Genomic DNA, 14,717 nt, shown 5'->3' with positions numbered 1-14,717 from the left:
AGTTTAACCTGCTTATTATACAGGTATTTCATCATAAACTTAAAAGTTGTACTTTATTATATTTCATCTGCAGCTGTTTTTCCTCAACTATTGTATTTGTATTTATATTGTAATTGTACTTTCTCTGTTGACTTGTATTTAGTTTTTAGAGAATAAAACAAATATCTATCTAATAAGAATAAAACTGAATGTTACCTGTTTTGATTTCACCCAAGGACTGCATCCTTGATCTATTAAACATTTTGTTACATCAATCTGTCCATTCCTAGCAGCATAATGTAAAGCTGTGTGTCCATACTATAACAATATAAAAATATAAATATGTTAATGGTGTGTGATAACAAGATCATGAGAGGAGTCAAACAATTTACCAAATGTAAGAAATATAACATCGAGTAAAAAAATATCCAATTATATTTGTGTATAAACTATTAAATGGTAGATTAAGATATAAATTCACTTTTTCTGATTCAGTGAAACAAAAATGGTAAAAAAATTTAATAAACTCTTAATTATATAAGTGAAACAAGTCAAATAATAGCAACCCTCACTTTATATAAGTCTCACAAGTATTTGTTGTCCATTTAACATGGATGATTAACAACATGATTTTATGTTGATTCAGTAGAATGATCAAAGTTGAAAAAAAAAACTTTTTTCAAGAAACATTCAAACGAGTTATATTTTCTGATTCAGTATGAAGAGACGAGAAAAATAAGACCCCACTTTATATAATTCTGCCAAGTATTTGTTATTTTTAAAAGTTGTTTTACGTTAAATTTGTAGAATTAACATTATCCAACTAAAGATGTTAACACAACTTTTTCTCATCAACTTCTCATTAAAATCAGATGTTAACAAAATAATTTTTTGTCAAGAAACAAAATTAAACCTTTACTATCTGATTCAGTTCTGTGTTACGAATAAAATGAGACCCCACTTTATATAATTCTAACAAATATTTGTTGTCCATTAAACCTGTCTGATTAACAACATGATTTTGTGTAGATTCTGTATAAAGTGATGTTTGGTCAGAGTAAGGTGATTATATATATCATTACCCCGGTGGATGTGGCCTCTAACTGACTGCCGTGACTGACGAGGTACGTCACTACCTCCAGGTGTCCTCCCTCAGCCGCCAACATTAATGGTGTCTGTCTCAACTGTAATATCAACATATAACAGACATCAAAACTTGTGTCATAAACTAGACAATGTGGTGCAATAAATATAAACAAAATATATATTACATGAATCAGTGGTCAAAACTGAATAAAATGACCAGTCACACTTTTATTTATATTCTACATAAACATCAAATAAACAACATGTTTTATTGTGAGATGTCAGAACTTCCATCAGAACTGTTAGGTTAAAAAAAAAACTTTTTTCTAGAAACATAAACAATATTTATATCAATGGACTCAAGTGGACAAGACAATTAAAATGAGACCCCACTTTATATAATTCTATCAAATATTTGTTGTCCATTAAATCTGTCTGATTAACAATGATTAAGAAGAATGACAAAAGTGAAGAAAAAAAACTTTTTTTCAAGAAATATTAAAACGAGTTATATTTTCTGATTCAGTACGAAGAGACAAGAAAAATAAGACCCCACTTTATATAATTCTGTCAAGTATTTGTTATTTTTTAAAGATGTTTTACATTAAATCTGTAGAATTAATATAATCTGACTAAAGATGTTAATACAACTTTTTCTCATCAACTTCTCATTAAAATCAGATGTTTACAAAATAATTTTCTGCTAGAAAAAAAATAAAACCTTAACGATCTGATTCAGTTCTGTGTTACAAATAAAATGAGACCCCACTTTATATAATTCTAACAAATATTTGTTGTCTATTAAACCTGTCTGATTAACAACATGATTTTGTGTAGATTCTGTATAAAGTGATGTTTGTTCAGAGTAAGGTGATTATATCTATCATTACCGAGGTTGTAGCCTCTAACTGACTGCCGTGAGTGACCAGGTAAGTCACCACCTCCAGGTGTCCTCCCCCAGCCGCCCACATTAATGGTGTCCATCCATCCTGTAATATCAACATATAACAGACATCAAAACTTGTGTCATAAACTGGACAATGTTGTGTAATAAATATAAACAAAATATATATCACATGAATCAGTGGTCAAAACTGAATAAAATGACCAGTCACACTTGTATTTATATTCTACATCAACAACAAATAAACAACATCTTTTATTGTGAGATGTCAGAACTTCCATCAGAACTGTTAGGTTAAAAAAAAAAATCAAGAAACATTAAAACGAGTTATATTTTCTGATTCAGTCACATGTTATGTTCAGTACAGGAGTGGTAAATGAATGTTGTATGATCAGGTGTCACATGTCATGTTCAGTACAGGAGTGGTAAATGCATGGTGTATGATCAGGTGTCACATGTCATGTTTAGTACTGGAGTGGTACTAGTAAATGAATGTTGTATGATCAGTTGTCACATGTCATGTTCAGTACAGAAGAGGTAAATGAATGTTGTATGATGTGGTGTTACATGTCATGTTCAGTACAAGAGTGGTAAATGCAGGTTTTATGATCAGGTGTCACATGTTATGTTCAGTACATAAGTGGTTAATATATGTTGTAGAATCAGGTGTCATATGACATGTTTAGAACAGGGGTGGTCAACGAAAGTTGTATAATCAGGTGTCATGTCTCAAGTCATGGTCATGCAAGATTTTTTTTTTACCAAAGTTATGTTTTTTGTGTAGAATACTATACATGTTATCTGTATAAATAAAGTAAATCCCAATATTTCAGTTGTAAACAGTTATGAAGTATCAGACAGCAACTCTTTAACATACAAACTGGAGTGGTACTCATCAGTGTAATGAAGTAAATCACAATATATCATAATAGTATGTTTCTTAATATTTTGAAGACAAGAGTATTTGCAATAAATAGAATGTACACTGAATCACTGAACACTAACAAGGGCAGTGTTTAACTGATCCACATTATGTGAACTATTATATAGTCTTCGCAATGAACTGTTAAATCTAAAGGCCCGGAGATCAATTTTTGGAAATTTTTGGTTAGATTCTGTTGGCCTGTAGATATGATGTTTACAGGCCCAAGAGCAATTTTACAAGCGTGGGCTGCCATTCAGCGTGTATACTATATAATAAATATCTGTAAATGTGTTAAACATTTTACTTTACTTACACCATCTCTACATTCCAAGTTAGCTCCGTTCTTTACACATAATTCTACCTCTTTTATATTCCCCTCCGCTGCAGCTGTAAGAAGTTTCTGTAAGCAAAACAAAGCTTTTACATTTTCCTCTAGAACATACAAATGTATTATAAATGTAATAATTGATTTTAACAAGCTACATTTTTACAGTTTCAACCATTCAACAGTTTATACCAAATACAGTGATTACCAAGAAGGAGTGAAATTGTTGTCTATTATTTCAGAGTTTTTTTTTTTAGAAAAGTCTGTAGACAATTGTATTATGCATCAGTTTTGAGATCAGCTAAAGTTTTTGTTGAGGTTTGTGTTGCTCGGTCTTTAGTTTTCTATGTAATGTTTTGAATATAAAAAGAAGATGAGACAATTCTACAAAATAGACAAAATGACACAGAAAATACCAACTATAGGTCACCGTACAGCCTTCAACATTGTTCAACAATGATCAACCCCAATATGACATAGTCAGCTATAAAAGGCCCAGAAATGACTAATGTCATGAATGTAGACTGTTAAAATTTGATTGTTTTTCATTTTTTTCCATGGCGTTGTCAGATTCTCTTCGACTTTAAGAGTTGTGAATGTCCTACAATATCTTACGTTTCTTTTTTTTGTCTCCTTAAATTTTGTATATTGAAATTCTGTTCACTGTAGTCATTTTGATTTCTCCTGTTCTCCCACTGACTAACTCTGAGAACACTACACAACTGTATCTTTATGTACAGTTTATATATAACATATGTCACATGACATAGGTCACATGACACTGACTTTTGAGAAGAAAAACTTACCCTATCCCAACTTGCCATTATATCCTGTAAAAGAAAATGAAATCATTGTATATTTATAAAAATAAGGAGATATGATTACCAATGAGACAACTATCCACTTAAGTTCAAATGAAGTGGATGTAAGCAATTATAGGCAACGGTAGGGCCTTCAACAATAAGAACAAGAGGCGGTCAAGTGACAGCAAACTGGATTTTCCTGCATAGTTCGAACCCTGAACAGTTGAACAAGTATGGACACAACATTTAAGCTTAAAACAGCTCTGAATTTGTATTCTGATTGAATATTTATAATATATTATTTTTTAATTAAGAGGGAATGCCACGAACCATCAAGCTTCCTCCCTAAAATTTATTGAAACTACATTTTTAATTTTTAATGAAAATGATATTTGCAAATCTGAAACACAAACAGGATCATGTAAAAAAATAAAAATTAACACACACAGCAAAAATGAATTACCACATAACAACTGTGACATCTACCTTCATAACAAACATGACTTTAAAAAAAAGTCAAAAAGAAATTTTGATGTTATCATTACTCAGGTCAGGAACACTACCTTATATGAAAATGCATGAATAAGCATACTTATGTTCTCGCACGTGTAATTGTTTATTTACGTGTGACGCAATTTATTGTTACCTGTGTTTTTTACCAATCCACTAAATGAGCAACAAGGCATTATGGACTACTACGTGTTTACAATCAACCAAGAACACGTGCTACTTACTTAAATACAACACATTTTGTCGTGCAATGCGTGATTAACAAATTCGCTTAGTTTTTCATTTTTTGTATCCACATTTATAGTTCGTGATATAAAGTATTCGTTCCATGCTCAGATTAATGAAGAGTTCTTTCTATGCGAAGAAAAAGTGTTTGATTTACCAGATATATAGCTATTCACGTGTTTGATGATGACAAACTTTCAAACTGTTCCCTTTGCTCTGACGGTAGTGGAAAACAACTGTTGTATCATATGGTTTTCGTCTTTGCTAAGATTTTTTTTCAAATGCAAATGGAGATATTAGATTTTTTTTTAATTTTTAACGGACTCGGACTCTAACATTTGTCAATCTTAATAAAATCTTTAATGATGTTATCCATGTTTATGTTCGACAACGTGGGAAATTTGATATATTTTGTGAAAATTGCACCTTTACACCTAAACCTACTATATTTCTTTTATGCATTGGATATACAAATTTCTATTTTTGTATATAAAATAAGGCCGTTTTTTTTATGTTATTTTACACAAATAATTTTTAGTCACTTTATAGCTTACTTTTCAGCAACGAACCTATGATTGCTTACTTTACTAGATTGTGTATTGAATGGAAAGATATCTCAATTGGCACTCATACATCATCGTCGTATTTCTAACTTAATAGGTAATATTGCACCCACTATGATCATGATGATCCAGAGGATTTATATAATCGGAGATATTGCACAGGACAGCAGCCGAACGATAAAAATACCTATGACGGACTCTGCTGTTGTCTGTTCTATAGTCGGGTTGTTGTCTCTTTGACACATTCCCAATTTCCATTCTCAATTTTATGCATCGAGTGATGAAACTATACAACATATGGTAAGCTTTTTACCGTCCGAGCTTTATTAACACTTATTTTTAGCATACTGAATATTATGATGTTCAGATCCTGATAAAAAGTTTACACATCCAGACTCCAGTACATATAGAAGTGTTTCTGTGCCATTTTTTGTGTTTTTCGAGGCAGAAATGTTTTTGGAATGACATTATATATGTTTTAAAGAGATTACAAAATTTTCATACTTGACAGTAATCACTTCATATGAAATTTCACGGTTTCACGTCGTGAAATTATTGCACAGGTACAATGCATAACAATGGGAAAAAACCTGTTTAACTACTTTTACAAGGCGAGAAAGAAAGTCGAACAGTGAAGCTCTTAAGCAATACTTTTCCAATCTGAGCATGCACATTGAAGATTATGTGATTTTAAAGAAACGTGTTAAAGTAAAGTCCCTTACTTATTACAGTACAATTAAATACCCAAAGTGAAATCTGTTGGTACGAGTTCTACAACCGTCAATATGGGATTACATGTGGGTCTTCGTCAAACTGTTATTGCAACTTCAGCATGTTATTGTTAAGTCTGTCTGCAAGGCCTAAATGCCACTTTATATTCATACCCCTTCTGCCACCAGTCAATCAGAATCTGAAAAAAAGTTTTAAAATTTAAAACATGTAAACAGATTAAACAGATTAGAGAATGGAAACATGGAATGTGTCATAGAGACAACAACCCAACCAGAGAGCAGAGACAGCCAAAGGCCAACAATGGGCCATCAACACAGGGAGAAAATACCGCACCCAGAGGCACACTTGATCTGGCCCCTAAAGGCTAAACAATAATGATTACTAGTTCAGCAAAGTAAACATGGTAAACGGCAAATATGTTTGTTATTTGTAAAATAAATCATAAATATTTTAATTTTTAGTGGCCTCTAGGGAACTCTTGAAACTGTGCCCAGATACTAAATGCATAGCCATGATAACTAATTTTGAATTAAATTAATACATTTTTCATTAACCATGGCAAATCAATGAGACGAGGTATTAAGGGATGAACTTATCTGTTATAACAAGGCTTAGTTATTTAAGGCATGTAACTTACTATACATGAGAAACATGGGAATTACTGGGAAGCTTGCGCAGAACCTCATTACATGCTCTGATCATATTTCTTACAATAAATTAAAATACATTGTAATTAAGCATGTATATGTCTAAGCAAATGCTTTGGAGTGATGAAGAGAAGCTGTAATAACACCCTTTAGTTATTACAGACATACATGTACTTTTTCTGTAATAACATAGGTGTACTATGCATGATTGGAAACTATGAACTGTTATATCTTTCTATACTTGAGTATACATAAAGACAATAGTAATATCAATAGAACTTGTATACATTTAAACAAAACTAATGATGTATATTGTTACTTTGAAACATGTAACATACATATGTTATCACAGTTCTTTGATTTTTTAGTCCACAATAACAAATGTATGTTATTTTTCTGTAATAACTCTATAAAGTTATATCCTTGAATGACTGAACCATGAAAATGAGGTTAACGTCGGGTGACAGCTGCCAGTTGGACATGTACTTCTTATAATGATTCCATATACAAATAAATTGGGAATGTTTCCATGGGACACAGAAGTTGTCCCCGCTTGCATATCATATAAAGTTATAAAGGGACATAACTGAAGAACGGTAAAGGTCACTATCAAAATTTGGTTGAGGTTAACTTAAGTCAGAGAACGGAAACGAAAAATTCAGCACCTTAAAGGCTTTACCATTTGTAAAGGGGCATAACTCTAGAACGGTTTAAGTGAAGCATCAAAATTCAAACTTGATATGTGCTTTGTGGAAATAAGCATTGTGTATAAGTTTCATAACATTTGGTTGAGGCAAATTAAAGTTAGAGAACGGATACCACCTTTGGGACAGACGGACGCACAGACCGACAAGGGCATAAATATAGTAGACATATTGCTTACAGTATTTGAGATATGATAGATATTTTATTCTCATAAAACCATGAAGTACATAGGTTACAGAGAAGTTAAAAACATGCATATGGACTTGACCTTGAATGTTCACTGATCCATGAATAGAAAACTGTCTGACGGGCACTAGGACCCTGCAAGGTACGCACATACCAAATATAGTTATCCAATTACTCATAATAAGAGAGAAATAAAGAATACTAATAATCTTAATTTTTTTTTCAAGTAGTCACTGAACCATGAAAATGAGGTCAAGGACAATGGACATATGACAGACAGTCACAGAAACTTAATAACATAAGGCATCTATATCCAAAGTACGAAGTATGAAGGATCCAGGTCTTCTACCCTCTGAAATATTGGGCTTTTAAGAAGTCTGTTACGATGCTGCCGCTGCCACCGCCGCTGGATCACTATCCCTATGTCGAGCTTTCTGCAACAAAAGTCATAGCCTGGAAAAAAATTATTACATGCATGTATTATTTCAGCCATCTTGGTTCGTGGGCGGGGTCACCGGACAGATTTTTTAAACTAGATACCCAAATGATGATTGTGGACAAGTTTGGTAAACTTTGTCTTGGTAGTTTCAGAGGAGAAGATTTTTGTAAAGGATTACAAAAATTTACCAAAAATTGTTAAAAATTGACTATAACATGTATAAAGGGCAATAACTCTGTAAGGGGTCAACTGACCATTTTGGTTATGTTGACTTTTGTGTAGATCTTACTTTGCTGAACATTATTGCTGTTTACAGTTTATCTCTATCTATAATAAATTTCAAGATAATAACCAAAAACGGCAAAATTTCCTTAAAATTACCAATTCAGGGGCAGCAACCCAACAACGGGTTGTCCGATTGATCTGAAAATTTCAGGGCAGAAAGATCTTGACCTAATAAACAATTTTACCCCTATTTTTAGCCATGGCGGCCATCTTGGTTGGTTGGCCTGATCACCGGACACATTTTTTAAAACTAGATACCCCAATCATGCCAATGATGATTGTGGCCAACTTTGGTTTAATTTGGCCCAGCAGTTTCAGAGGAGAAGATTTTTGTAAAAGTTTACGACGACGGACGACGACGGACGCCAGACGCAAAGTGATGAGAAAAGCTCACTTGGTCCTTTGGGTAAGATGAGCTAAAAAGCACTTTACAATGATCAGTACATCTTATTCATTTCATATGCCACCGTCATTGTCTTCTTTAGAATAGTTAGTGGCTCAAATATATGCCAATTGAGACTAAAACTGCATGCAAGTTTTCCTTGAAAAGTGAAAAAACTGTGCATCAGACCATGCTGTCTGCAAAAAAAGTTGAATGCAAGAGTTTTTTTGCAATAAGACTTCTTGTATTATAACATCTTAGCATAGAAATGAACAAAAAGTAACAAATTTCCACTTCTCAAAGCTTCTGTATGCATTTTTACATGTAAATATGTGCTACGGCCTAAATCGACTCTAAATAATTTTCAATCTCACATGGCCGAAGACCATTAATTTTATACTCATGTGGTATGCTTTTTGTAACTTTTCTTTACATTTAAAGTACATTTAATATATATATGGAAGAATAATTAACTTCAAAAACTTGAAACTTCTTCTAGTGATTAATTTGTACTACTTAAATAGGTGATTATTAAAGAAAGACAACTCTAACTTCCAACCTTTATGGAAATAATGTTACTTGAATCAGTGATTTAGAAAATCACTTGTTTAAGTAAGTCCCCTGACTGTTTTAAGCCCAAATCTTGACAGTTGAAATTATTTGATTTAAACATCAAAATTAAACATCCAAATTTCAATATTAAAATGGCCATAGTTTCTATAATATATATCCTATGGCCATGAAATTTAGCCATTTATCTTATATGCTTATAATTCCGTAAGCTTAGGTCATGCAAAGTTTTATTAAAATTGGTCAAGTCCTTCTATCCTTTTAGGTCCGAGGACACTGTTATCGTCCTTCGATTTTCGTTGTCCACAATATATAGTCCCTAGTGCATGTAGTGTGAACAGTGTATAACTTGCCAATTTTTTACATACCCTTTCCCAGTGATAGTGTTTGCTTTTTTCAAAACTACCTCTACCCTTTTTTATTGGGACAAATATGCGTCATTTTCATCAAATTGGGAAATTTAAAATAAACTTTAAATTTGTCTGAAACTTTAATTTACAGACCCATTTTCAAGAGTCAAACCATGCCTTAAAATAAGACTCCATTCTGTGAGTGATGATACATAAATAAAGGCAACAGTAGTATACCGCTGTTCAAAACTCATAAATCCATGGACAAAAAACAAAATCTCTCAAATGTGCACAATAAGTCATTTTAGGCAAGAAAATTGTTTAAATGAGTGTTTTTCAGTTTGTATTCATGCACAATTACTTCAAAGACTGCACTGTTTGGGAAAAAAGTTGTCTTTTTGGGAATAAATTTAAGCCATTTTTTTTCAAATTGGGATTTTTCTCCAGGGGAAAAAGCCTTTATTCTCCACTAATTTAAGGCAAACAATATCACTGTTTCCTACTTTATTTCTAGATATTTTATGCATGAAATATTAAGTAAGGGGATGAAATTACATGATAAAAAAATTGGGGTGCTGAATCTTTAGGTTAAGTAGTGATTTAATTTGGTCCAGTTAAAAAAGGTCAAAAATTAGTATGTCTGAAGCTGTCAAACTGAATTTTAGACCCCCTTAACACAGAATTGTCAATATTTTGAGTTAGAGCTGGTAGAAGTTTCTATAATTTTCATATTATTTGTCCCAATAGTAGTACACTACACTGTAAAAATCTTTTTGAGATTGAACAGGTGCAATTGTTTTAATTTGAATTTATTGTCTAAAAGAAATGCACTACGAGATAACTGTGTTCTCGGGCCATATATTATAGGTGAACAACTTGCATGTGAACGGAATATGCACCTGTACTACATCGCATGTAAATCATGCATTGACTTAATTTGTATGATCAAACCCCTTGATGCAAAGCTGCAATTGTATATATCATGTATATAATATGCAAACTTACGCTTTGTCTTTTTTGTAAATATGAACTCAAAATAATATAAGCATGTGATAAGAATACTACATTGTTTTATAGCTCCAATCTACATGATCTACGAAGTAGTGGTAAATAGTTATTTATCTCTCTATCCGTCTGTCTGTCCGTCCATTCTTCCGTAAATATTCTTGGTTTCCGTATACTTAATCAAATACTTTAATCATGTTACATGTAATATTGTATTGCAACCTTCTTTGGATTATCGATATATGATTACAAATGAGAGGAAGGACTTCTGATCATGTTCATACATTTATATTTTTTAATATGGTCTCGTACCTGCGGAAAAGGAACCAAACTTATGTCTAGTGCTATATATGTCTATATGTCTATATGTCATTTTAATTTATTGTGTCTGGCAAATTCATGTCTTTTATCCTGAATAAATAAATTATAAATAATCAGTGAATAACTGTTTTTAAATTTTCCATGGATTTTATCAATGTTTATAAGGTCAGGAAAAACCATTAATTGATGGATTATACCTCAATTGAAACATTATAGTTGCCGTAATCAGTGACTGTAACTTTTCCGGAAATACCAATTTTTTATTTTATTTTCGTGAATTGGGAATTTATATTCACATACATTTTTTGGGGGCCACTGACCAATTTAAGGGCCTAAACTATATACATGTAGTGGATTCATCCCTGGGATATATGATTACAAATGAGAGGAAGGACTTCTGATCATGTTCGTACATTTATATTTTTTAATATGGTCTCGTACCTGCGGAAAAGGAACCAAACTTAATGTCTAGTGCTATATATGTCTATATGTCAAATTCATGTCTTTTATCCTGAATAAATAAATTATAAATAATCAGTGAATAACTGTTTTTAAATTTTCTAATCCATAGATTTTATAAGGTAAAAAAAAACATTAATTGATAATTGAGGTATAATCCACCATATGACCATGATGACATATAGTGCGAAAGACCAATTGAGGTACATGTATAGTGCAGTTTTTATCATAAAAAGATTTTAAAGAGATAATTTATCATCTTTTTTTCATATATATATACCATCTTAAGCTTTGATGAGTACTCATTAGCAGTCTTCACGCTTTAATAACCACAAGTCCTACGGCATTGGCTGGTAATTGAAATTGCGTTCAGACTTGTAAAATTATTCTCTACAAGCCAACAGAATCCAACTAAAAAAAAAAAATTGAGCTTCGGGCTTGTGGACTCTAAAAGTTAATCGTGAAGGCTTCATAAGTGACATGTAATTGCTTCTGACTTCCTCTTCTGTGTTTTAAAGAATGTGGATTATACCTCAATTGAGGTATAATCCACCAATTGACGGATATTCACAATTGGTTTCCTAAAGTCTGCATCAGTTCTAACTTTTAAATTTGTTAGTCGAAATGGACAGGAAGAGACTACAGAACAAAAATGAGATTTAATAGATAAAAATTCAGAATTTATCAGTTGGAAAAGGAGGGTTGCATTAGTATTTAGGTTTCCCTTACAAAATGCAGCACGAAGTGTCAAATCAATTACATGTCTTTTTTTTTTTTTTTTTTTTATTTATCTTTTTGGTGTTCAAGCTACAGTGCATACATACATACATACATTTTTACAATATATAAGTGATTGACATATGGCATAGTCATACTATTGATATTTTACGAATAAGACATAGTAAAAACAAATACAAGTAAATGATGTGAATAATCGATATATGATACAAGTAAAAGATACTTTGGAATACATTAAATATACATGATCATATCGAGAATAAAATTTAATTAATTGATAACTTCCATAAATTCCCCCCATCTGTAGACAAATGACTCGTGCTTGTCTTTAGAGAGATATAAATATTCTAATATCTCCAGACGTCTTTTCAAAAATTTGAGAAAAGCTTGCACAGATATAAACAATCTGTCTAATTGTGTGTACTTTCCATAATGAATGTAATTTTTGGCCTGTAAAATACAATAGCTTAACACTAAGTTATCAGAATTCAATATACCAAAAATGACACTGTCTTTATTTAAAAATATTTTTACTCCAAAAACTAAATGCCACCAATTAGAAAACTCTCTCCAAAAATCATTAGTTAAAGAAAGTTTATATTTTTCAAGGAGATAATTATGTGAGACTATTCTGTGTAACACTTTATATTGAAAAGCTTGTAGTTTGCTTTCAATAGTACATTTAAAAGCTAGTGAATAAATATTGTTCCTCTTTTCGTCACTAATTTCTATATTAAAACTTTCTTCCCACCTTTGTTGTGAAATAGGAGAAACACTTACCCGATCGATAAAAAGTGAATATACATCTTTAGTATATAATTTGCTAATAGGCATTTTTTTATTCTCATGCTCAAAAACGAATCCAAAAGAGTTGCTCTTAGGTGACATGTGTTGTTGTAATAACAAATCTTTCCAGTCACGTGGTATAGCAAGTTTAATAGAAAGAATGTCTACAAAAGTAACATTCAAATTATATTTTTTGTTAATAGCGTCATGAGACAAAAATTCGCCTTTATCATCTACAATATCATTAATGAACCTTATGCCTTTCGTGTACCAAGATCTGTAAAAATACTCGTTCTGTTAACCTTGATAAACGGATTGAACCAAATAAATTCTTTTCTAACATGAAAAGCATTTAACGGGATGCAAATACCCTTGAAACGTTTCAAGGCAGATAGCACTTATATATAAAAAAAAAGGTGCTTTTAAATTTAAAAACTCAAATTCACATCTGCTCATAAATAAATCCTCTAAATCAAAAAGGGAGAAGAATGCTTTGGAAACATGTTTCCATTTAGAGTCATGTTCTGACAAAAATCGTTTTACCCACATGATACGAAAGGATAACAGCTGTACTTCAAAATTTGGTGCTTTCAGTCCCCCCTCGCTAGGAGACTTTTGAATAACTTCCGATTTAGGTAGCAGGTACCAGTTTTGGTGTACCAGAACATGTGTCCCACGCAGAAATTTTGTTATAGTAAAGCATTGAGGTATATAATTGCATCATGTGGACTAAAAAAATAATTGAATGTAAATTCTAGGCTAGTATACTACACAAGTAAGTAGTTGCATACACAGGTTGGGGATTTCCTTCACACATGGGTCCAATCAGATGTCAAAATTGTGGTCTCCTCACTTGACGGCATCCGATCAAAGTAGTGAAAATATTCATTTTTTTGTAAACAAAAATATCTTGAGATTTTGATGGTAAGGATAGGTTCGGACAAGGCTCTAATTCACTAAATATCCTTTATCTCTTGAATTTTGCCTAAAATTCTTGTCGGCTTTTAGCAGGATTCTGCAGGTGAGCAATAGATTGGTATCAGAGCATCACATTTTTTGCCTTATTTACAATGCATTTATAAATTTTTAAATCTCCATGCTGGACAGACACCCACATTTAAAGGTTTTCTATATATTTAGATAAGCACGCACACATCTTGGTTCCTTGAAACCAAACATTTTATTTGTATATAAGCTTGAATGAATTTTAAAGAAAATAAAATCATAAATCCATGAAATTCTAAAGATTTATTGTTAAATAACTGGTTTCTGCCACCTTAACTTTCGGAGTACTATCATTCCATAAAAAGTTATTAATGTCCCTTTGTATTTTAATTACATAAGATCTTGGTACATGTGTAGATGAAATGACATAAATAAGCTTCGATATTGCAAGTGATTTAAGAATTTCGATTTTACCGATCAAGGAAAGGTTTCTGATCCTCCACATTTTAATAATTGATTCCATTTTTTCTATGCATGTATCTAAGTTAGAACAAACCATTTCATCAAAAGCGTTAAATTTTAAACCTAAGGTTTTAAAACCATCTTTCCATTTAATAGGAAGGGAACCTTCTTTGTTAAATTTATTTCTTCCAATCCATGTTGCTTCGGTTTTCGAAAAATTGACTTTTAACCCTGAACACTTCTCAAAATCATTAAAGGAATCTAATAAAATTTGCGCAGAAAATACATCTTTCAAAAAACAAGTGGTATCATCAGCCAACTGTGAATTTTTTTTTCAGTATCCCCAATTTTTATACCTGATATATGGTTGTTCTTACGAATATTT

At 31.8% G+C, this 14,717-nt stretch overlaps 1 protein-coding gene across 1 annotated transcript in view; it reads right to left on the bottom strand.

Moving 5' to 3' along the window:
• Positions 1-14,717, bottom strand: part of LOC134718321 (uncharacterized) — a 92,593-nt gene that overhangs the window by 43,488 nt on the left and 34,388 nt on the right. The window contains exons 2-7 of the mRNA XM_063580815.1: positions 11,934-12,040; positions 4,026-4,049; positions 3,208-3,294; positions 1,956-2,054; positions 1,062-1,163; positions 196-297 (exon numbers count right to left, since the gene is read on the bottom strand). Coding sequence (XP_063436885.1) covers positions 196-297; positions 1,062-1,163; positions 1,956-2,054; positions 3,208-3,294; positions 4,026-4,049; positions 11,934-12,040 — 521 coding nt within the window. The remainder of the gene's footprint in view (positions 1-195; positions 298-1,061; positions 1,164-1,955; positions 2,055-3,207; positions 3,295-4,025; positions 4,050-11,933; positions 12,041-14,717) is intronic.

This window comes from Mytilus trossulus, chromosome 5 (genome assembly GCF_036588685.1).
Source record: "Mytilus trossulus isolate FHL-02 chromosome 5, PNRI_Mtr1.1.1.hap1, whole genome shotgun sequence".
Lineage (NCBI taxonomy): Eukaryota > Metazoa > Mollusca > Bivalvia > Mytilida > Mytilidae > Mytilus > Mytilus trossulus.
Note: the sequence above shows the minus strand (reverse complement) of the source record. Positions and strands in the feature narration are given on the sequence as shown.